General features: G+C 43.5%; 1 protein-coding gene across 6 annotated transcripts in view; it reads left to right on the top strand.

The window, feature by feature from the left end:
• Window positions 1-214: 214 nt before the first annotated feature.
• LOC121578236 (protein kinase C-binding protein 1-like) overlaps window positions 215-22,159 on the top strand; it is a 28,695-nt gene continuing 6,750 nt past the window's right edge. Inside the window, exons 1-13 of one of the 6 annotated variants that reach the window (XM_045223862.1) lie at window positions 215-303; window positions 4,518-4,774; window positions 17,026-17,096; window positions 17,458-17,609; window positions 18,392-18,613; window positions 18,865-18,978; window positions 19,628-19,693; window positions 20,061-20,153; window positions 20,248-20,335; window positions 20,425-20,480; window positions 20,564-20,641; window positions 20,794-20,909; window positions 21,570-22,081. In XM_045223862.1, the coding sequence (XP_045079797.1) occupies window positions 4,761-4,774; window positions 17,026-17,096; window positions 17,458-17,609; window positions 18,392-18,613; window positions 18,865-18,978; window positions 19,628-19,693; window positions 20,061-20,153; window positions 20,248-20,335; window positions 20,425-20,480; window positions 20,564-20,641; window positions 20,794-20,909; window positions 21,570-22,081 (1,582 nt within the window). In that variant the 5' untranslated portion in view covers window positions 215-303; window positions 4,518-4,760. Of the gene's footprint in view, window positions 304-4,517; window positions 4,775-17,025; window positions 17,097-17,457; window positions 17,610-18,391; window positions 18,614-18,864; window positions 18,979-19,028; window positions 19,694-20,060; window positions 20,154-20,247; window positions 20,336-20,424; window positions 20,481-20,563; window positions 20,642-20,793; window positions 20,910-21,569; window positions 22,082-22,159 lie in introns of those variants that run through there. The other 5 variants (XM_045223863.1, XM_045223865.1, XM_045223866.1 and 2 more) reach the window with 5 other exon arrangements.

The raw sequence follows: 22,159 nt of genomic DNA, 5'->3' as shown, positions 1-22,159 counted from the left end.
TCAGGCTACACTTGCAGGTTGGATGATGGTTTAATACAGCATTTTGAATTACACAGTTCTTTGAGACATTTCCTCATGTTCAACAGGATATTGTAGGCCTACTTAGATGTAGGCCATGTCCTTGAAGGTTTCAATTGGGGTAAATCCATTTGAATTCAATCACTTTTTGACAACACTCCTTTTTCGCCCAATGTTGGCAGATGAACAAAACAATAGCCTTTTTTATGGGTTAGTGTACTGTCCATGTCCTCTGAACTTTCGACTGCCGACTTCGTTTCTGCATGCCCACACCATCTGACTGAGGTAGTATCTTGACATGTTTACTTATGTATCTCGAATGTTTTTAGATATCGACATAAAAAAAAAGATTGGTGGCAGGAATGGCCTTCCATAGTGATGTTTCTTACGACCAGGCTTTTTTAAATATAGGTCGTGGATTGGATTTCTTCTATAGAACTGTAACATGTAGAATTCAGATTTATCATGGCAATGTTTATGTGGCTCTGTGGAATCTTCTCTACACGTTATAATTCTAGTTAGCTGCGTGAGTTGAAAGATCTAACAAGACTGTTCAAATCCAATTCAAATGTTGTGGTTGGTAGATTAGTAGTTTAACTACACAACTGAGTAGCCAGACGTTTGGTGAGTATTGTTCTCATATAGCAAGTCGCTCTGGATAAGCGCGTCTGCTAAATGATGTAAATGTAAATGTAAATATAGCCAGTGATACTTATTAATAGCTAGCTATTCAGCAAATTAAAGAATTCTCATCGCCTAGTAAGGTTTCAGCAAATTATTTCGCACCTGGCAGTTAGCCTACTGTTACCAGGTGATATAATTTGCCTGGCTTATGTGGCTAGATAGTTATCTACATAGCTGACGAAATTGTGCATAGCCATTGTCTTTTTAAAGAAATATAAAACTAAATGAAAACATCGGAGAAAAAAGATTTACCCAATTTGCAGAGGTCAGGGAGGGGTGACATGCAGTGCTTTAGCATACGGCTCCACAAGAGGTCGCTATTCTCCTTCAGGTTAGGCAAAGCTGTACTAACGCTACACACAAAGTGGCAACAACAATAGAGAGAATTAGTAATCGTGTATTTCTGTAGGTACTAACTCCGCCATGGTTCGTTGGACAAAGCCTATGGGGAAATGAATGGCGTTTTTGTAGGGTTTTTGGATAAACGCCGAAAATAAGGTATGTGGTAATCACAGGCATAGATCTTATATGTTTTGTTTTATGAGAATCTTCATCAGCTAATGTCACTTTTTGTGAATTTTGAAGCATTTATGTAATAAACAAAAAACACAAAGCACCAAAGGCTTCATAATTTCTAAAGGTCATGTTAACTGACTGATAAAAAAAAAAAAAAAAAAAAAACATGTATGCACTCACTAACTGTAAGTCGCTCTGGATAAGAGCGTCTGCTAAATGACTAAAATGTAAAAATATAATCTCATAGAACAAAACTTAAGATATCCTAAACCTGTGTTAACCTCAGATCTTATTTTCTGCGTTTATCCCAAAACCATATTCTTTCCCCATTCATTTTCCCTGTTGGGATGGCTGAACGAGTCAGAGGTAACACATTTCCCGGTTTTAGGACTACAAGCTGGCGAGCTCTATATAGAATGGTTGGTTGTTTAGCAACAAAACCGACACGTGCGCAACTATGGGGCAAAACAGATGGGGTTGGCTTAGATTGTTGACAACATGTAAACTATATTTCTCTTCTATGTTTATTGAAAACATACATTTGCACAATGAGCACTTGTTGTCTCTCAAATACAGTTGAAGTCGGAAGTTTATATACAACTTAGCCAAATACAAATTCACAATTCCTGATATTAAATCCTAGTAAAAGTTCCCTGTCTTAGGTCAGTTAGGATCACCACTTTATTTTAAGAATGTGAAATGTCAGAATAATACTAAAGATAATTATTTAATTCAGCTTTTATTTCGTAGTGATGATGATGGCTAGCTAGCTGGTAGATGGCTGGCTAATGTAATGACAGCTAGCTTGAAGCTAATTATGAGGTTTCCATTTCCACCCTCACCTCAGAATTCTCCTGTAAAGGGAACAGAAAAAATAGAATTTAGAAGAGAGAATTAAGACCAGTTAGGATCACCACTTTATTTTAAGAATGTGAAATGTCAGAATAATACTAAAGATAATTATTTAATTCAGCTTTTATTTCTTTCATCACATTCCCAGTGGTTAAAAAGTTTACATACACTCAATTTTTTTTCTGAGGTCTTGTCTGATTTCTTTTGATTTTCCCATGATGTCAAGTAAAGAGGCACTGAGTTTGAAGGTAGGCCTTGAAATACATCCACAGGTACACCTCCAAATGACTCAAATTATGTCAATTAGCCTATCAGAAGCTTCTAAAGCCATGACATAATTTTCCGGAATTTTCCAACCTGTTTAAAGGCACAGTCAACTTAGTGTATGTAAACTTCTGACCCACTGAAATTGTGATACAGTGAATTAAAAGTTAAATATTCTGTCTGTAAACAATTGTTGGAAAAATTACTTGTGTCATGCACAAAGTAGATGTCCTAACCGACTTGCCAAAACTATAGTTTGTTAACAAGAAATTTGTGGAGAGGTTGAAAAACGAGTTTTAATTACATTTTAGTCATTTAGCAGACGCGTATGTAAACTTCCAAAATCAACTGTACATCGTTACAGTTGTTGGTTAGCTAGCTAATGAATTTTAGCAATGATATGAAATCAGTAAAAACACCTCACAACAAGACATGGTATCAAGAACAAGATGAAACTAGTTGAAACGAGGCACTTACGATTCCACACAAGGCAGTGTCTTGTCATTGTTGGTAGCTATCTGGCCATCCAGAATCACAACAACTCACAGACTTCTGCCCCATTGAAGTGTGCTCATCGTTTTCTTGACGTTGTCAGCTAACCCATCTATGGCACAGTCTATTCAGGCTGTGCAATAGATGGGTTATGTCCTCAAAGGATCTCAATTCAACTCAACTTCAGGACAAAAGGATGATGACATATTTTTGCTCACATTGACAACACTACCTATAATATTGGATACTATAATTGGATAATATTGCAGAGAAGGTGTGACTAATGACAGCAAACTTATTCAAGAGCACACAGGGACAGTAAGATGTCTCAGGGTTGATAAACTGGTGTCTGAGTAATGCCCTGTGTAGTTATGTAGAAAAGGCAATGTGTCATTCAGTTCACAGATAAGATTGCCTGACGACTCAAACAGAATTCTTCCGCTGCTCTATGTTTGCTACATACTTCAGTCTGAGACTGCCATCGTTGAAGTCAATTTGTGGTGATGTCAAAATGAGGGGTGTTGTACAAAATAAAGTAATCAGGGGCTCAGAGCCATATATTTTGAGAGTTAGGCCAACTTTTTGATTTTGTTAGGCCAACTTTTTGATTTTTTTATATTTTTCTAATTCTAGACATTCAGTTACATAGCATTGTATTCTCCATGTAATATTAATGTGGAGCTAACATGGCTGCCATATAATGTTGTAGTGTCATGTAAATGCATCATAATGCTCATTCTAGACATTCAGTTTTAAAGTATTTATTTTATATTCCCCCTGTAATGTTAATGGGGAGCTAACATGGCTGCCATAGAACGTTGAAATGTCATGTATATACATCATAATGCAGAAACCGCATTGGCCCAACTCTCACGGCTCTGCAGGGACTACTGTACATTGTCAATATTAGCCACATATATCATCTCTCCATTCTGCTATAGGCCACAGGTTAGTCAGTTTCTCTTAAGAAAAGGTCCCTTAGGAAGGCAGACAAATCCCAATTCTAGCATTGTGTTAGTGGGGTAATAATAACATTGGAGAATTGGCTTAAGTAGTCTACAGTTTTGAAACCCTGTTTAGTCTGACTTGCCAAGGAAACATAATTTGTTATATACCCATAGCATCACATAAAAAAAGATTCCTGCAATTGTCTTTATTTGATGAGATAAAACCCATCACTTATCTGTTCATAAAAAGTACATTTGTATGTGACCACATTAGAATTTGAGGCTGCATGAGAACTTGGTGTCAACTTCTGTCTTCAAAAAGGGTAACATAGTAACTCATCTGTTTTGTTAAACTATGTTTGCACTGTTATGTAATGTGTTGATGTTCAGTAGGCTTTTGCACGAGTTCATCTTATTTACAAGAGGAGGAAACCTTGCAGATCGACCCCTCTGACGGTCTCTCGCTGTTTGCGCTCTTGTATTTGTGCAACACTTTTTTTTCACAGCGGATGGTTTTTCACTGCGGTGGAATCTCTGAGACAAAGGTTTTTTCTGAAACATGAGGGCCTTGGGCCTGTCCTGTATTCATGCTGCTGTTGCTGTACTTTGTGAAATACAACCAAATGTCCATGTAATATAGACTGGTCAGGCATAGATTACAGCTCCATGTGGTTTTCTTGGCTGGTTTGTGCTGTGAAATGGTTTATCTTGTGATTTGGGCCTTGTTTCTTTCTCTGTCCACAGTGCTTCTCCTGCCTGCCTGTGTGGAACAAAAGATTAGCAGCCAGGAAATGCCCCAGCCAATCAGCTGCAGCCTTACATCCTGCCAGTGAGAGCAGGCCACTCACAGCCTGGCTTCTATCCTAGCAGCCGATCGGCCAGCCTGGAGAGCCGTGGCTGTGCTCTGAGCAGGGTGAGGACTTAGAGGGCTGTTTGTCCTCCATGTTTTAACAAGCATTGACATATAACACACTGAGTTTGTTAGCCATGCATCCACAGAGGTAAGCTTGATTTTTATTATTTCACTTCCTCTTTAATAAGCTACTACCAGCTACTGTGTATGTTATGTGCCTCAGGAATACAGGTTTGTCTCATGGAGAGAGAAGGGGGGAGAGAGCCTGCTAGTCCCTACAACACAGGAGTGGAGCCTGGCAGGAGAGCAGAGCACAGCAGGCTGCCTCTCCTCTGCTGACTGTATGTCTCTCTCGTCACATATGGGATCAGCCTGTCTTCATACCTTTGTACAGAATATACCATGGCAAGAGGAATATATCCCTTTTGGAATAAGGCACAGGATTGATCAGTTTGGCTAGGCTGTTGTTGGGTTGTAAGGGTTTATGACTGTGTCACAGGCCTGTACAATCAAAATGGAAGGTGTGGGGAGGGGAAAGGGCTGTAGCAGGGAGAGAGAACATTCAATAGGGGATCCCAGTGGATTTAACAGATGGTAAAGCGAGAGCTCAGCAATGACAGCACAGCAAGAATTATTTAGGCCTCAGAGTGGTATTAGAGCATGGCACTGCTTTTAATCTAAGCAGGAAATAGTCAATCAAGATTAACTATTAAAAAGGCATATCCTGATGGCTGTAACAGTCGGGGTGTTTTTCCAGACTACTGTTTATACCTAAGGGTAGTTTTCACCTTCTTGTTTTAGCATGTTGAATTATTGAACAGGTTTCGTCTGGGTTTAAACCAACATACAGGATTGTTTTTAACAACTAGCTGAAATAAAATGTCTCTGAATGTTAGATTATATGCCTCAACAGTTTAGTATCTGGTGAGAATCTGCCTAATGTTATTTTTCAGTTCACAGCTTTCTCTTTGCTGTGGAGTGGCATCCATTTCAGAGAGCTTCCCCTTTCTGTGCCTCGGGTCTAGGCACTCTGGGTGTTTGTATGTGAAGCCTGATGAAGGGAACCAAGGCTGTTTCAGACAGAGCCTTGGACAAAAGTATATAATTATCCCAAAAAGGATATGAGAATCTCTACGTCTCTAGTGGAACTCCTAGAATTCGCACACATAGATGAATGCTGTATGTCGACTGATGTTTTGTCAACAACCATGCAAAATGCCTTAATGTCTGGCATGTAATGTCAACTGCCTCAAATTGAATTGCCTGAAAAACTGCTTCTATTACCAAGCCATCAGACTGTTGAACTGCCATCACTAGCTATCTACCAGGTGATACAAACTCACTCGCTCACACAAAACACACACACCTCATACTCACAAACACATGCAAATAAGCCTACTCACACACACAGCCAATGCTGCTGTCCCATGTTATAGAGACATTAAACCACTGGACACTTTCAGTTTCACACGAAACAAGAAAACCATGTCATGCTGGCACTCATTTTGAATTGTTCACCACACCTGAGTAGTCTGACCTTTCCTAACGACCTTCGTCATTCAGGTTTGTTCTCCATGTTAAACCATCATTGTTTTTGTCCATTATGATCTTAATGGCAGCATTAGTATTTATTTAACTACAAATAGAGATCTGGTTTAAAGTGGTACTGGCAGAATAAAATAAGTAATAGCAATACCATTGTTGGTTAAAAGTATAGACACATTGTTAAGGTCCAAGCCCTTAAGGATTTATTTGACCAGAAGTAATGCCAGTAGGAAAGTATTGGACAGGGAAAAGGGTGTTGGCACTGGCAGCATGGTCTCCAGTCTAAACCACAGCCGTCCATTTTGATTCTGAGGCCTGTGACATTTTCAGCCCTGTCTTTGTAAGGCCCTTGCTGCATTCCTGTGAGCTGGTCTACTGGTAAGCTGTGTGCGCTCTCTACAGCAGCTCGCCGGAGCCTGGTGTGTGCAGTGTGCTCAGCAGGCAGGGAGGGAATGTCTTCAAAATGGACGCCACACACACTGCCTCAGAGCCATGGAGGAAAAGGGAGGGAATCTGATACGCTCCCTCTCTGCCTGTGTAACTGCATTCCCCCATGTTTATGAAAATGCACACAGCTAGTGAGGACTATATGGGCTTTGAGGGAGTGAGGGACTTGGTTGCAGAGGTTTTGTGAGAGTGAGGAGAAATCCTCTCTGCATTGCAGCACTGTGTCTGAGGGGAGAAGATAGCCTGTGTGGCACACTGAGCCGGGCGCCCAATCAGGCAACTCCTCCGTGTGGCGCTCAAACCAATCGGAAGCCCACAGCTGAGGTTAAAGATTGACAATCGCAGAGAGAGCAGCAGGAAGAGCAAGGCCCTTCTGGAAAATTCTGTTTTGTGTCATCCCCCACTGGCCTCACTAATAAATAAAAAAAGGCTGAAGAATTCTGTGCGTAAAGAGAAAAAAAGGTATGCTGTCAATTTCCTACATTGAAGCATGAGTTTTGTGTCAAGAGAGGGCATGGGAGGGGTTATTTCACTATATTCATGAAAATAATGTATTTTCTGCAATGTTTTAACAACAGGAAGGGTGTTGTTGGCAGATTGGGAGGCATTGATTTATTGTGTTTTCACGGTTCTCTCTCTGCTCTCCTGGCCTGGGGAGGAGGGGATGTTGCTGAGGGAGACTCTCTCTGTCTTTGCTGACAGGCTATGTCAGAGGTGGAGGCCAGTAAAGCCAATGCTCTGTCACTGCAGATGTGGCTGTCATTTTCTTCCCCGAGATGGAGGGAGAGGAGAACAGAGACAGAGAGGGGGGATAGAGAGGTGGTGGAAAAGGGAGCTGCTATCTTTGTATCCCGCACTCTCGCATTCTAATTATGCTGCTCTCCCCAAGAGCTAAATAAAAAACTGGTGAAATGGAACCCATCTGAGCTGTGAGACTGTAGCTTGTGCCTTGGCGTCAAAGAAAATGGCTGAAATAAGGGGATCGACACATTGGTGTCTGAATAACAATGAGGTTGATGTTGAGCTGATACTGAGTATAACCTGTTAAACGGTGGCTTTCCCATAAAAAAGTACTGTTTAAATTCAAGGAAGTGTGCATTTAAATGATGCATATGCATAGGGCTGGGGCTGTGTTTGTGCAAGACAATGAAACAGGAATGTTTGAGTTGCTTCTCTCTTGAGGGATATGATGCGCATGATTGTGATGTTGCATTTAGGGGGTTTTGGGACTGGGGATAGTTTCATTATAGAGGGCATTATAGTCACTATGCAGTTGTAGAGTGGATGGTTCTCCATTGCCCCTGCCTCAGTTCAGCCTTGACCTGTCTCTCTCAGATGTCTCAGTCATGGGACCCAAGGGTGGTGGCCTCAGGATTCATGGGTGACAGGAAGGAGAAGATGTATTGAGTTTAAGGCATGATTGTTGAAACTAGAACACATTTAGCTGTTGGTTACATAACAGTTAGTTACATACAGTACCATCCATGCCCAGTCAATTACAGTAGATGAGATGTCTCTGTATAATTTGTTAATTTGAGAAATCCCCTTTTGACATCACAGCCTGGTCTCATAGACTAGACGTAACATAATAAACATAAATCTGGGACACTCAAATTAGTATGATATGTTACGTTTTGGTATGGTTACATAAGACAGAAGGTTACTTAAAGCTGCAATATGTAACTTTTTGTGAGACCTGACCAAATTCACATAGAAAGGTGAGTTATAAACTCAGCAAAAAAAAGAAACGTCCCTTTTTCAGGACCCTGTCTTTCACAGATAATTAGTAAAAATCCAAATAACTTCACAGATCTTCATTGTAAAGGGTTTAAACACTGTTTCCCATGCTTGTTCAATGAACCATAAACAATTAATGAACATACAGCTGTGGAACGGTCATTAAGACACTAACAGCTTACAGACGGTAGGCAATTAAGGTCACAGTTATGAAAACTTAGGACACTAAAGAGGCCTTTCTACTGACTCTGAAAAGCACCAAAAGAAAGATGCCCAGGGTCCCTGCTCATCTGCGTGAACGTGCCTTAGGCATGCTGCAAGGAGGCATGAGGACTGCAGATGTGGCCAGGGCAATAAATTGCAATGTCCGTACTGTGAGACGCCTAAGACAGCGTTACAGGGAGACAGGACGGACAGCTGATCGTCCTCGCAGTGGCAGACCATGTGTAACAACACCTGCACAGGATCGGTACATCCGAACATCACACCTGCGGGACAGGTACAGGATGGCAACAACAACTGCCCGAGTTACACCAGGAACGCACAATCCCTCCATCAGTGCTCAGACTGTCCGCAATAGGCTGAGAGGCTGGACTGAGGGCTTGTAGGCCTGTTGTAAGGCAGGTCCTCACCAGACATCACTGGCAACAACGTCGCCTATGGGCACAAACCCACCGTCGCTGGACCAGACAGGACTGGCAAAAAGTGCTCTTCACTGACGAGTCGCGGTTTTGTCTCACCAGGGGTGATGGTCGGATTCGCGTTAATCGTCGAAGGAATGAGCGTTACACCGAGGCCTGTACTCTGGAGCGGGATCGATTTGGAGGTGGAGGCTCCGTCATGGTCTGGGCCGGTGTGTCACAGCATCATCGGACTGAGCTTGTTGTCATTGCAGGCAATCTCAACACTGTGCGTTACAGGGAAGACATCCTCCTCCCTCATGTGGTACCCTTCCTGCAGGCTCATCCTGACATGACCCTCCAGCATGACAATGCCACCAGCCATACTGCTCGTTCTGTGCGTGATTTCCTGCAAGACAGGAATGTCAATGTTCTGCCATGGCCAGCGAAGAGCCCGGATCTCAATCCCATTGAGCACGTCTGGGACCTGTTGGATCGGAGGGTGAGGGGCTAGGGTCATTCCCCCCAGAAATGTCAGGGAACTTGCAGGTGCCTTGGTGGAAGAGTGGGGTAACATCTCACAGCAAGAACTGGCAAATCTGGTGCAGTCCATACTTAATGCAGCTGGTGGCCACACCAGATACTGACTGTTACTTTTGATTTTGACCCCCCCTTTGTTCAGGGACACATTATTCAATTTCTGTTCGTCACATGTCTGTGGAACTTGTTCAGTTTATGTCTCAGTTGTTGAATCTTGTTATGTTCATATAAATATTTACACATGTTGACAGTGAGAGGACGTTTCTTTTTTTTGCTGAGTTTAGATCTGTCATTCTCATTGAAAGCAAATCTAAGAAGTGGTAGATCTGTTCTATGTGCGCTATTTCTATGCTTCCCGTGCTTAAGTTTAGTTTTTGCATCTTTTGTACACCAGCTTCAAACAGCTGAAACAACAATATTTTTGGTTATGGAAAATATATTTCAGTGGTTTAGATGGTACAACGATTCTTTATACGATACTTGCTTGTTTTGTCACATAAACTGAAATTAGGCGAACTATTAGAATTGTATCAAGCAGGAAATGGCGCAGCGATTTCTGCATTGTGCATCTTTTAGGAACTATGGGTGGATGGGTGGGTGTATAACGTGAATGTCTAGCAACCCAAAGTGTCACGCCCTGGCTCTAGGGACTCTTTTAAGTTGAGCCAGGGTGTGTAGAGTTTATGTTTTGTGCTCGTTGTGTCTAGTCTAGTGTTTGTATATCTAGGTTGGCCAGAGTGGTTCTCAATCAGAGGCAACGAGTATCAGCTGTTGCTGGTTGTCTCTGATTGGGAACCATATTTAGTCAGGTGGTTTTTCCCACAGGGTTTGTGGGATCTTGTTCCGTGTTGGTTTGTGTTTTGCACCTGTGGACGTCACGTATCGATTTGTTGTTTTGTTCGTGTATCATTTAATAAATAAGTATGTTCACCTTCCACGCTGCGCCTTGGTCCTCTATATCCGACGATTGTGACAGAAGATCCCACCAATACAGGACCAAGCAGCGTGCCCAGGCAGGAGAGGAGAAGCGGCGCCAACCGGGCAGTCATCGGACAGGCGAGGGGCACCCCCAATAAATTTTTAGGGGGGGGCACATGGCAGGGACGACGGGGCCACTGGAGGCAGATAAGGGGCGAGTTGGTGGACGAGGAGAGAAGGCCACCGGGTTACGGGAGCCATTGGTGTATAGAGGGAAGGAAAATGTAGAGGCACGGCGAGAGGTACTGAAGTGTGTTGCCAGTCCGGTCCGGCCCGTTCCTGATCCCCGTGTAAGGCCAGTGGTGTGTGTTCCCAGTACGGTCCGGCCTGTTCCTGTCCATCGCGCCAAGCCTATTGTGCGCTTCGCCAGCCCGGCCCGGCCTGTTCCTGCCACTCGCACCAAGCCTATGGTGCGCGTCGCCGGCCCGGCCCGGCCCGTTCCTGCTCCCCGCACCAAATCTGTGGTGCGCATCGCCAGCCCGGCCCGGCCTGTTCCTGCTCCCCGCACCAAGCTAGTGGTGCGCGTCGCCAGCCCGGCCCGGCCTGTTCCTGCTCCCCGCACCAAGCTAGTGGTGCGCATCGCCAGCCCGTGCCCGTTTCACCGGTGCCTGGTCAGGTACCGGTCAGCTGCTCCACACCGGAGCCTGAGCAATCCGCTCCACCGAAGTCCAGTCCAGCTCCAGCCAGTGGGGCTAGACCAGACCAGGGGCACTACGGGGGGGTTAGTAGAGGGTGGTGGTCAAGCCCGGAGCCGGAACCGCCTCCGAGGAGGAATGCCCACCCAGCCCTCCCCTGTTCGGTGATGTTTAGGCGCGGTCGCAGTCCGCGCCTTTAGGGGGGGGGGTACTGTCACGCCCTGGCTCTAGGGACTCTTTTAAGTTGAGCCAGGGTGTGTAGAGTTTATGTTTTGTGCTCGTTGTGTCTAGTCTAGTGTTTGTATATCTAGGTTGGCCAGAGTGGTTCTCAATCAGAGGCAACGAGTATCAGCTGTTGCTGGTTGTCTCTGATTGGGAACCATATTTAGTCAGGTGGTTTTTCCCACAGTGTTTGTGGGATCTTGTTCCGTGTTGGTTTGTACCTGTGGACGTCACGTATCGATTTGTTGTTTTGTTCGTGTATCATTTAATAAATAAGTATGTTCACCTTCCACGCTGCGCCTTGGTCCTCTATATCCGACGATCGTGACACAAAGGTTGCATGTTCGAATCTCATCACTGACAACAATACAATTTTAGCTACTTTGCAACTACTTAGCATGTTAGTTAACCCTAACCTTAACTCCTAAACTTAACCTCTAACCCTAGCCACCTAGCTAATGTTAGCCTCAACAAATTGGAATTCATAACATATCATATGTTTAGCAAATTCATAACATATTGTACGAATTGCAATTCGTAACATGTTGAATGAATTGTAATTCATAACATATCATGCGAAATGGATGATGAACATCCATAAATGAATACATACCATACGAAACTTACCATATCATACTAATTGGAGTGTCCCGGATTTACATTTACTATGTTACGTCTACCCCTGAGTCCAGGTTGGACATCAATGCATAAATAGGATTCAACCCGATGTTATGAAAAGCATGGCTTCACAAAAGCAGATCTAATTGACATTTTAGTCATTTAGCAGACGCTCTTATCCAGAGCGACTTACAGTTAGTGAGTGCATACATTGTCATACTGGTCCCCCGTGGGACATTGTTCTAATGAGACAATGACAGATGATTGGTACCTGTTTTGGACCAGAAGTTGTTTTGAAGATAGGGAGAGGTACAGTGCATTCGGAAAGTATTCAGAACCCATTCCCATTTTCCACATTTTGTTATGTTACAGCCTTATTCTAAAATTGATGAGTTATAAAAAATAAAAATACAATCTACACAGAATACCCCATAATGACAAAGCGAAAACAGATTGTTGCAAATGTATTAAAAATAAAAACAGAAATACCTTATTTACATAACTATTCAGACCCTTTGCTATGAGACTCGAAATTGAGCTCAGGTGCATCTTGTTTCCATTGATCATCCTTGAGATGTTTCTACAACTTGATTGGAGTCCACCTGTGGTAAAGTCAATTGACTGGACATGATTTGGAAAGGCACACACATGTCTATATAAGGTCCCACAGTTGACAGTGCATGTCAGAGCAAAAACCAAGCCATGAGGTCGAAGGAATTGTCGGTAGAGCGCCGATACAGGATTTGGATTTGTATTTATTATGGATCCTCATGCAGCAGCTACTCTTCCTGGGGTCCAGCAAAATTAAGCCAGTTATACATTTTAAAAAACATTACAATACATTCATAACAGATTTCACAGCACACTAAGTGTGTGCCCTCAGACCCCTACTCCACTACCACATATCTACAACACAAAATCCATGTGTACGTTTGTGTATAGAGCGTATGTTATCGTGTGTGTATGCATGTGTCTGTGCCTATGTTTGTGTTGCTTCACAATCCCCGCTGTTCCATAAGGTGTATTTTTATCTGTTTTTTAAATCTGATTCTACTGCTTGCATCAGTTACCTGATGTGGAATAGAGTTCCATGTAGTCATGGCTCTATGTAGTACTGTGCGCGTCCCATAGTCTGTTCTGGACTTGGGGACTGTGAAGAGACCTCTGGTGGCATGGATTGTGTCGAGGCACAGATCTGGGGAAGGGTACCGAAACATTTCTGCAGCATTGAAGGTCCCCAAGAACACAGTGGCCTCCATCATTCTTAAATGGAATAAGTTTGGAACCACCAAGACTCTTCCTAGAGCTGGCCGCCCGGCCAAACTGAGCAATCAGGGGAGAAGGGTCTTGGTCAGGGAGGTGACCAAGAACCCGATGGTCACTCTGAAGGAGCTCCAGAGTTCCTCTGTGGAGATGGGAGAACCTTTCAGAAGGACACCGTCTCTGCAGCACTCCACCAATCAGGCCTTTATGGTAGAGTGGCCAGACGGAAGCCACTCCTCAGTAAAAGGCACATGACTGCCCGCTTTGAGTTTGCCAAAAGGCACCTAAAGGACTCTCAGACCATGAGAAACAAGATTATCTGGTCTGATGAAACCAAGATTGAACTCTTTGGCCTGAATGCCAAGCGTCACGTCTGGAGGAAACCTGGCACCATCCCTACGGTGAAGAATGGTGGTGACAGCATCATGCTGTGGGGATGTTTTTCAGCGGCAGGGACTGGGAGACTAGTCAGGATCGAGGGAAAGATGAACAGAGCAAAGTACAGAGAGATCCTTGACGAAAACCTTCTCCAGAGCACTCAGGACCTCAGACTGACACGACAATGACCCTAAGCACACAGCCAAGACAATGCAGGAGTGGCTTCCGGACAAGTGTCTGAATGTCCTTGAGTGGCCCAGCCAGAGCCCGGACTTCAACCCGCTCGAACATCTCTGGAGAGACCTGAAAATAGCTGTGCAGTGACACTCCCCATCCAACCTGACAGAGCTTGAGAGGATCTGCAGAGAAGAATGGGAGAAACTCCCCAAATACAGGTGTGCCAAGCTTGTAGCGTCATACCCAAGAAGACGCAAGGCTGTAATTGCTGTCAAATGTGCTTCAACAAAGTACTGTGTAAAGGGTCTGAAGACTTATGTAATGTTTCTTTTTTTCTCTCCAATAAATTAGCAAAGATCTCAAAAAACCTGTTTTTGCTTTGTCATTATGGGGTATTGTGTGTAGGTTGATCACGAAAAAAACAATTGAATCCATTTTAGAATAAGGCTGTAACGTAACAAAATGTTGAAAAAGTAAAGGGGTCTGAATACTTTCCGAATGCACTGTATGTCTGTTATAAAAAGGTTCTGCGTTTTTTGACACACAGATCAACTGTACTAGTTGTTCAGGCTTTGATCTTGTCCCATCTTGATTACTGTCCGGTAATATGGTCAGGTACAGCAAAGAATGACCTAGCAAAGCTGCAGTTGGCTCAAAACAAAGCAGCACGCCTTGCCCTTAACTGCACACACATAACTAAAATCAACAACATACAGTACATGATAGTCTTTCATGGTTGAGGACAAATGTATTACTTCTCTTCGTCTTTAAAAAAAACATTTGTGTGTTGAAAATGCCTAACCACTTGTATATCTATTTGCATACACTTCAAACAGACATACATACCACACCAGACACGTCACTATGGGTTTCTTCATTGTGAAATGCTCAGCCACCAGAGGTTACTCAGGTAAAAAGTAAGTTTAGCTTTAAAAAACATATTGCATCAAAGTGCCTCTACTCTTTCTAAAGAAAATCTCATTTAACTGTACTGTATTTATGAATATGCATGTAAATAGTATTGTTGTTGTCTCTTGGTGTCTTTCCTATATTTCATTATATATCATTTTTTATTTAGTGTAATATCTTATGTTGTTCTTGTCTATAACTGTTCTCACTTTGTCATGTATTTGTAGGTTTTATGTGGACCCCAGGAACAGTAGCTGCTGCATGTGCAGTAGCTAATGGGGATCCTAATAAACTAAACTAAACCTTTGACCTAGGCCAATCACATTCTGTCAGTTTGAGACTGGAACTCTTAACATTGGAACGCTGCTTTACTAGATATTAAGGGCAGTGCTAATTCATACAGGGAACCCGAGTATTGGCTTCTGCGATGCATTAGCTGATGCATCAACTGACGTCGCATCAATAATATTCTACAAACACTTCCTACCTTAATATGGTGGTCTATTTGCAGTGAGGGAAAAAAGTATTTGATCCCCTGCTGATTTTGTATGTTTGCCCACTGACAAAGAAATGATCAGTCTATAATTTTAATGGTAGGTTTATTTGAACAGTGAGAGACAGAATAACAACAAAAACATCCAGAAAAACACATGTCAAAAATGTTATAAATTGATTTGCATTTTAATGAGGGAAATAAGTATTTGACCCCCTCTCAATCAGAAAGATTTCTGGCTCCCAGGTGTCTTTTATACAGGTAACGAGCTGAGATTAGGAGCACACTCTTAAAGGGAGTGCTCCTAATCTCAGTTTGTTACCTGTATAAAAGACACCTGTCCACAGAAGCAATCAATCAATCCGAATCCAAACTCTCCACCATGGCCAAGACCAAAGAGCTCTCCAAGGATGTCAGGGACAAGATTGTAGACCTACACAAGGCTGGAATGGGCTACAAGACCATCGCCAAGCATATTGGTGAGAAGGTGACAACAGTTGGTGCGATTATTCGCAAATGGAAGAAACCCAAAAGAACTGTCAATCTCCCTCGGCCTGGGGCTCCATGCAAGATCTCACCTCGTGGAGTTGATGATCATGAGAACGGTGAGGAATCAGCCCAGAACTACGCGGGAGGATCTTGTCAATGATCTCAAGGCAGCTGGGACCATAGTCACCAAGAAAACAATTGGTAACACACTATGCCGTGAAGGACTGAAATCCTGCAGCGCCCGCAAGGTCCCCCTGCTCAAGAAAGCACATATACAGACCCGTCTAAAGTTTGCCAATGAACATCTGAATGATTCAGAGGAGAACTGGGTGAAAGTGTTGTGGTCAGATGAGACCAAAATCGAGCTCTTTGGCATCAACTCAACTTGCTGTGTTTGCAGGAGGAGGAATGCTGCCTATGACCCCAAGAACACCATCCCCACCATCAAACATGGAGGTGGAAACATTATGCTTTGGGGGTGTTTTTCTGCTAAGGGGACAGGACAACTTCACCGCATCAAAGGGACGATGGACGGGGCCATGTACCGTCAAATCTTGGGTGAGAACCTCCTTCCCTCAGCCAGGGCATTGTGGATGGGTATTCCAGCATGACAATGACCCAAAACACACGGCCAAGGCAACAAAGGAGTGGATCAAGAAGAAGCACATTAAGGTCCTGGAGTGGCCTAGCCTGTCTCCAGACCTTAATCTCATAGAAAATCTGTGGAGGGAGCTGAAGGTTTGAGTTGCCAAACGTCAGCCTCGAAACCTTAATGACTTGGAGAAGAACGCCAAGACTAACGTATTACATGTTGTAATCTTTTTCTAATAAATGGGTAAACGTATACGTGGCATTTCCTGTTTTGAAATTGCTTTACCAAAAATGTTCCTTCTTCCAATAAGAGAGGGACTCTTACTGGCCATAGCCGGCACCCAAGCGAACAGCGTGTCTGTGTCCAGTCAGGATTTGTTTAAACAGAGTTTGCCTCTGGGCCGAATGGACTCTCGCTCTAAGAATAACCCCATTGTAGTGAGACTGAGAGAGTGAGTCTCACTGCCAAGTGAGTCCGTGTTAAAGCAGACCTTAACAGCCAGACGAGATTGTGTCTTTCCTTTGAAAATGATACTAGATCCACACAAATAAGACTTTAGCAGATGCTCTTATACAGTGTGATTTATGATTGTTACCAAGTGCATACTGAACATACTGTGGATGAAGCCATGTCTGGTGGAAACATAGTGAGAGTCAAACTGTAGAACGCATTGGATGAAATTATCTATCTTGGGAGTCTTTTTCTGTAGGTGTTGTCATAACAGGGCGTTAATAGTGCCTCTTTTTCCTGCATCAGTGTGGCTGAGGAGGAGGTGAAGACTGAGTCGGATGCAGTAGAGGGGATGGAGATCTCTACACGATCTAAAGGTGAGAAAAAAACACTGAAAGCTGAGCTATACTATTACCTATGATTGCCTATGCCTGCGGGGAGTATGTGGTGGTGGTGAAAGGGTTTATTGTATTGCTCCCATGTTGAGTGTACTGTATGTGTGCATGCATGTGTGTGTCTGGTACAGAGCTGAACGACACAAGGTACAAGACGGAGGCTAATGTGCCGCTTCTGTTCATATCGCTGTCATGTCTTATTGCTATGGCAACTGGTTTTATCTGCTGTACTGTATGAAAAACAATGAACATCTACTGAACTATGGCCAGTACATGCACCTTCTTCTTGGAAATATTGCATCTGTCATGTTGGCTTGTCTGACCTTTGACCCCCTCCCTGCAGTTTCAGACCCTGGGTCAGTGGAGAGGGCAGCCCAGAAACGAAAAGTGCCTAGCCCCCCTCACTCATCCAACGGTCACTCACCTGCTGAGACCTCCTCCAGCCCGGTCAAAAAGAAGAAGAAACCAGGAGCAGTCAGTAGCAGTAAAGACCAGGTGCACCCTCCCCCTCCACTCTTCTCCCTGCTCCTCAGTGCTCACACAGTTGGGCTTTCAGAGGCTGCTGGGTTTCTGTTACACTGCAATATATCCTACTAAAAAAACTATAACTTTGGGTTCCAATTGAGTCTTTTGGTATGCCATGGGACTATTTGATGTTTGTGAGACCAAGGGTTTATATTTTCTTATAGTGTTACAGTACGTTTATATGTCCTAATACTATGTAATACGATTGTTATCTAAATGATTATTGTTTCATTAATGTGTGTTTGCATGCTTAATTTTGCCTACTGAAATCAAGTAATTGATGATGCTTAGGTCATTGCTTACTCACACTGAGACTATTAATGTTTAGTACTTTTATCAGCTTTATAAATGGTCAATTATAATACCAACATGGGCTTATAAGCCATGGATCAAAGCTTGTCTCAATGCAAAACAGTAATGGGTGTGCACCAAAACACAGTTTTTCAGATTCAATCATTAAGTGATTCTAAAGGCTATTTTCTCAAACTGATCCTTTTTACTGTCTTGACCTTTGAAAAGGGATTAGTAATATAATCTACAGTGATTTTCTTCAAGTTTGATAACAGAAATGATCAATTAATCAATTTTTTTATGCCTTATGTTGCAACACAGGGTTCTAAGCAGTCTGTGTTTTGGACCGTTACTATGTAACTTCTTGTAGATTTTTTGCATGTCCTGCTGCTCATGTAATCTCACGCCTAAATTACATTTTGAACCCCTCCAACTTTCTCCTTTTCTTGCCTGCATTTCAGTCAGAACTAAGACATGGTCCCTTTTACTATGTGAAGCAGCCAGCACTCACCACAGACCCTGTTGATGTTGTACCGCAGGACGGCAGGAATGACTTTTACTGCTGGCTGTGCCACCGCGAGGGCCAGGTGCTCTGCTGTGAGCTCTGCCCGAGGGTGTACCACGCCAAGTGCCTCAAACTGCCCGCAGAGCCCGAGGGTGACTGGTTCTGCCCTGAGTGTGAGGTACTCGCTTGTGGGTGGGACTGGAAACCAGTTGTCTACTAGGAATACAACTTTTAAATGCATGGGAGGTTTTAGGCTGGGGGTTGAGGCCTGACTATGATGATAGACATCCCTGTTTTATGGAAGTCTGATCATGTTGGTATACGATGTTGTCAAGGTAGTAAAATTAGACTTGATACTGGGTATATCCTTTTCAGATGGCAATATACCTTTTGAAGCTAACATCTTGCTCTCTACCTCTTTTCTTTCAGAAAATAACAGTTGCTGAGTGCATAGAGACTCAGAGTAAAGCAATGACGATGCTAACGCTAGACCAGTTGTCTTACTTGCTAAAGTTTGCACTCCAGAAGATGAAACAGCCAGGTGTAAGTGCACTGACCTCCCTCCTCTACCTGACTGATCAGTCCTAGTAACACTATAAACAAATGTCAGGTCTGGGGGAAATCAACTCTATATAGAGTGCATATTGCAATGGCTTGTGCTTCTGCTTTCACCCTCCCCACATTGTCATGGAAGCACTATACTTATTTCTACCTTTTCTAACTGTTGTCATTGACTAATTGTTTTGACAGTAGCTATTGAACTGTTGAAGAATAGAGATATAAGTATTAGTAATTCCAATGTGAGTGAACAGAACTCTCACACAAACACAATGGAATGGTCTTGTGCTTGTTGATATGGTCTGATTCTAAGACTGCTTAATGCTTTCTCATGGTTTCATTTTCCATCAGTGATGATGTACATTGCCCCTGCCCTAATACACGGTGAACTGCACCCTACCAAATGATTTACTATACTCAGAGTCTCAAGTATCTTTTGGTGTTCTGGTTACAAAGTGGTTACCTATGTCATAAGTAAGGAAGCTCTCTAACAACACTAAACCACCCCAAGCCTGTTTTAGCCAGTCTTCTCCTCTACAATGGCATAAAGAGGGAAGGGACCATTGAACCAAGGGTGCAGTTTGTAAAGCGGTGGTGTGGTAAGGATACAGCTGCCCCTCTTACTCTTTTTCAGGACCAACCACGCTCGTCATCTCACTCCCCCCATGCAGCCGCCACGCAGAGAAAGGCTTTTAATTGGGTAATCAATCAAACACACTAAAAAAAGACCCCATCATATTTTCCCTTAGTTTTTTTCCCTCCTGTTTGGAGTGTTCTTTTTGTTTTGTGTGTCTGTTTTTAGTTGCTGTTGTCTGTCCTGGGGTGGTAGAATGTGGGTGGCAGAGTGTGTGTGTTGTGGAGGTCATGCAGTTGAATCCTAAATTGAGATGCATGCAAGGCAAGCAATTTAAATATTGACCTAAATTTTGAATTGATGCCAATTTTATATATTTACATGAAAGTTGTAGCTGTGCATGTGTCTCAAGTTAGGATTTGGCCTAAATGAGGCCTGTATTTGGAATATGAAGGTTAATTCACTGTGCACGTCTCTTTTGTATCTTCTCCAGACGGAACCCTTCCAGAAACCAGTATCTCTTGAACAGCATCCGGACTACACAGAGTATATTTTTCATGCCATGGACCTCTGTACATTAGAGAAGGTTCATGTTCTGTGCTTATTTCTTTGGGGTTAGAACTACAATCCCAAACCTCACCAGTTGTTGATCACTGACCTTTTCTATTTTATTTTTCCAGAATACAAAAAAGAAAATGTATGGCTGTACCGAAGCTTTCTTGGCAGATGTGAAATGGATTTTACACAACTGCATAATTTATAATGGAGGTCAGTGTACGTGTTTAGATTGCAATGGATTTTCACTGGTTTCAATAACTGGTTTGTAATTATTTATAATGGTGACCTTCTTATTCCAGGCAATCATAAGCTCACTGCCACAGCTAAAGTCATAGTGAAAATCTGTGAACATGAGGTGAGTATGGGAAGGCGGTCAATGATTATTTTAGGCCTTCAGAAGAAACTCTTGTTACACCTACAATGATTATCCTCTTTCAGATGAATGAGATTGAGGTCTGTCCGGAATGCTATCTGTCAGCTTGCCAAAAGAGAGACAACTGGTTCTGTGAGCCATGTGTGAGTTCAGTTACTTAAACTCTCTTATTTACTTGTATCAAAGCTTGTGCTAAACGAGTCATACATTTCAATGGTAGTGCCTTGTGTATATTGAATGCTGTCTATATAATGGTCTCAGTATTATAACTAGCCTTCCTGTTTACTTTTCTCAGAGTGATCCTCACCCTCTGGTGTGGGCCAAGCTGAAGGGGTTTCCATTCTGGCCTGCCAAAGCATTGCGGGACAAAGACGGGCAGGTGGATGCTCGCTTCTTCGGGCAACACGACAGGTAATTCCCCTTTGGTATCTAGCTATGTCACTTATACTCATCAGTACATTTGCATTTCTCTATCCTCTGTCTCTATCCTCTGTCTCTATCCTCTGTCTCTATCCTCTGTCTCTATCCTCTGTCTCTATCCTCTGTCTCTATCCTCTGTCTCTATCCTCTGTCTCTATCCTCCGTCTCTATCCTCCGTCTCTATCCTCCGTCTCTATCCTCCGTCTCTATCCTCCGTCTCTATCTTCTGTCTCTATCCTCCGTCTCTATCTTCTGTCTCTATCCTCTGTCTCTATCCTCTGTCTCTATCCTCTGTCTCTATCCCCCGTCTCTATCTTCTGTCTCTATCCTCCGTCTCTATCTTCTGTCTCTATCCTCTGTCTCTATCTTCTGTCTCTATCCTCTGTCTCTATCCTCTGTCTCTATCCTCTGTCTCTATCCTCCGTCTCTATCCTCCGTCTCTATCCTCCGTCTCTATCCTCCGTCTCTATCCTCTGTCTCTATCCTCTGTCTCTATCCTCTGTCTCTATCCTCTGTCTCTATCCTCCGTCTCTATCCTCCGTCTCTATCCTCTGTCTCTATCGACTGTCTCTATCCTCTGTCTCTATCCTCTGTCTCTATCCTCTGTCTCTATCCAGCTGTTGAGTTGTATTATGTTTCTTCACCTTCCAGGGCGTGGGTCCCCTTAAACAACTGCTACCTCATGTCCAGGGAGATTCCCTTCTCTGTGAAGAAGACTAAGAGCATATTCAACAGCGCCATGCAGGAGATGGAGGTCTACGTGGAGAACATGAGGAGGAAGTTTGGAGTGTTCACGTACGCCCCCTTCAGGACGCCATATACCCCTGACAACCAGTACCAGATGCTGCTGGACCCCGCCAACCCCTCGTCCGGCTCGGTCCGGCCGGAGAAGCAGGAAAAGATAAAGTTCAACTTCGACATGACTGCATCTCCCAAGATGCCCTTAGCCAGGAGCATGCTGTCAGGAGGGGGCGGAGGCATGGGCGGGGTTGGAGGGAGTACAGGCCCGAGGATCTCCCTGACAGATATGCCCCGCTCGCCCATGAGCACTAACTCGTCTGGTCACACAGGTTCTGATGGAGAGCAGGACACACCAGACAAGGGCCAGGCTAGAGCCCCAGCTAGCCACTACAGTGCTGGGGAGGAGTCCATGGACTGCACAGGTAGGTACTGCAAACTGCCTATCTGACAGTCTGGAGAGTCCAGGGACTATGGAATATACTGTAACAGCAACCTAGACT

This window comes from Coregonus clupeaformis, chromosome 12, assembly GCF_020615455.1.
Source record: "Coregonus clupeaformis isolate EN_2021a chromosome 12, ASM2061545v1, whole genome shotgun sequence".
Classification (NCBI taxonomy): domain Eukaryota; kingdom Metazoa; phylum Chordata; class Actinopteri; order Salmoniformes; family Salmonidae; genus Coregonus; species Coregonus clupeaformis.
This window is presented reverse-complemented; position numbering and strand designations above follow the sequence as displayed.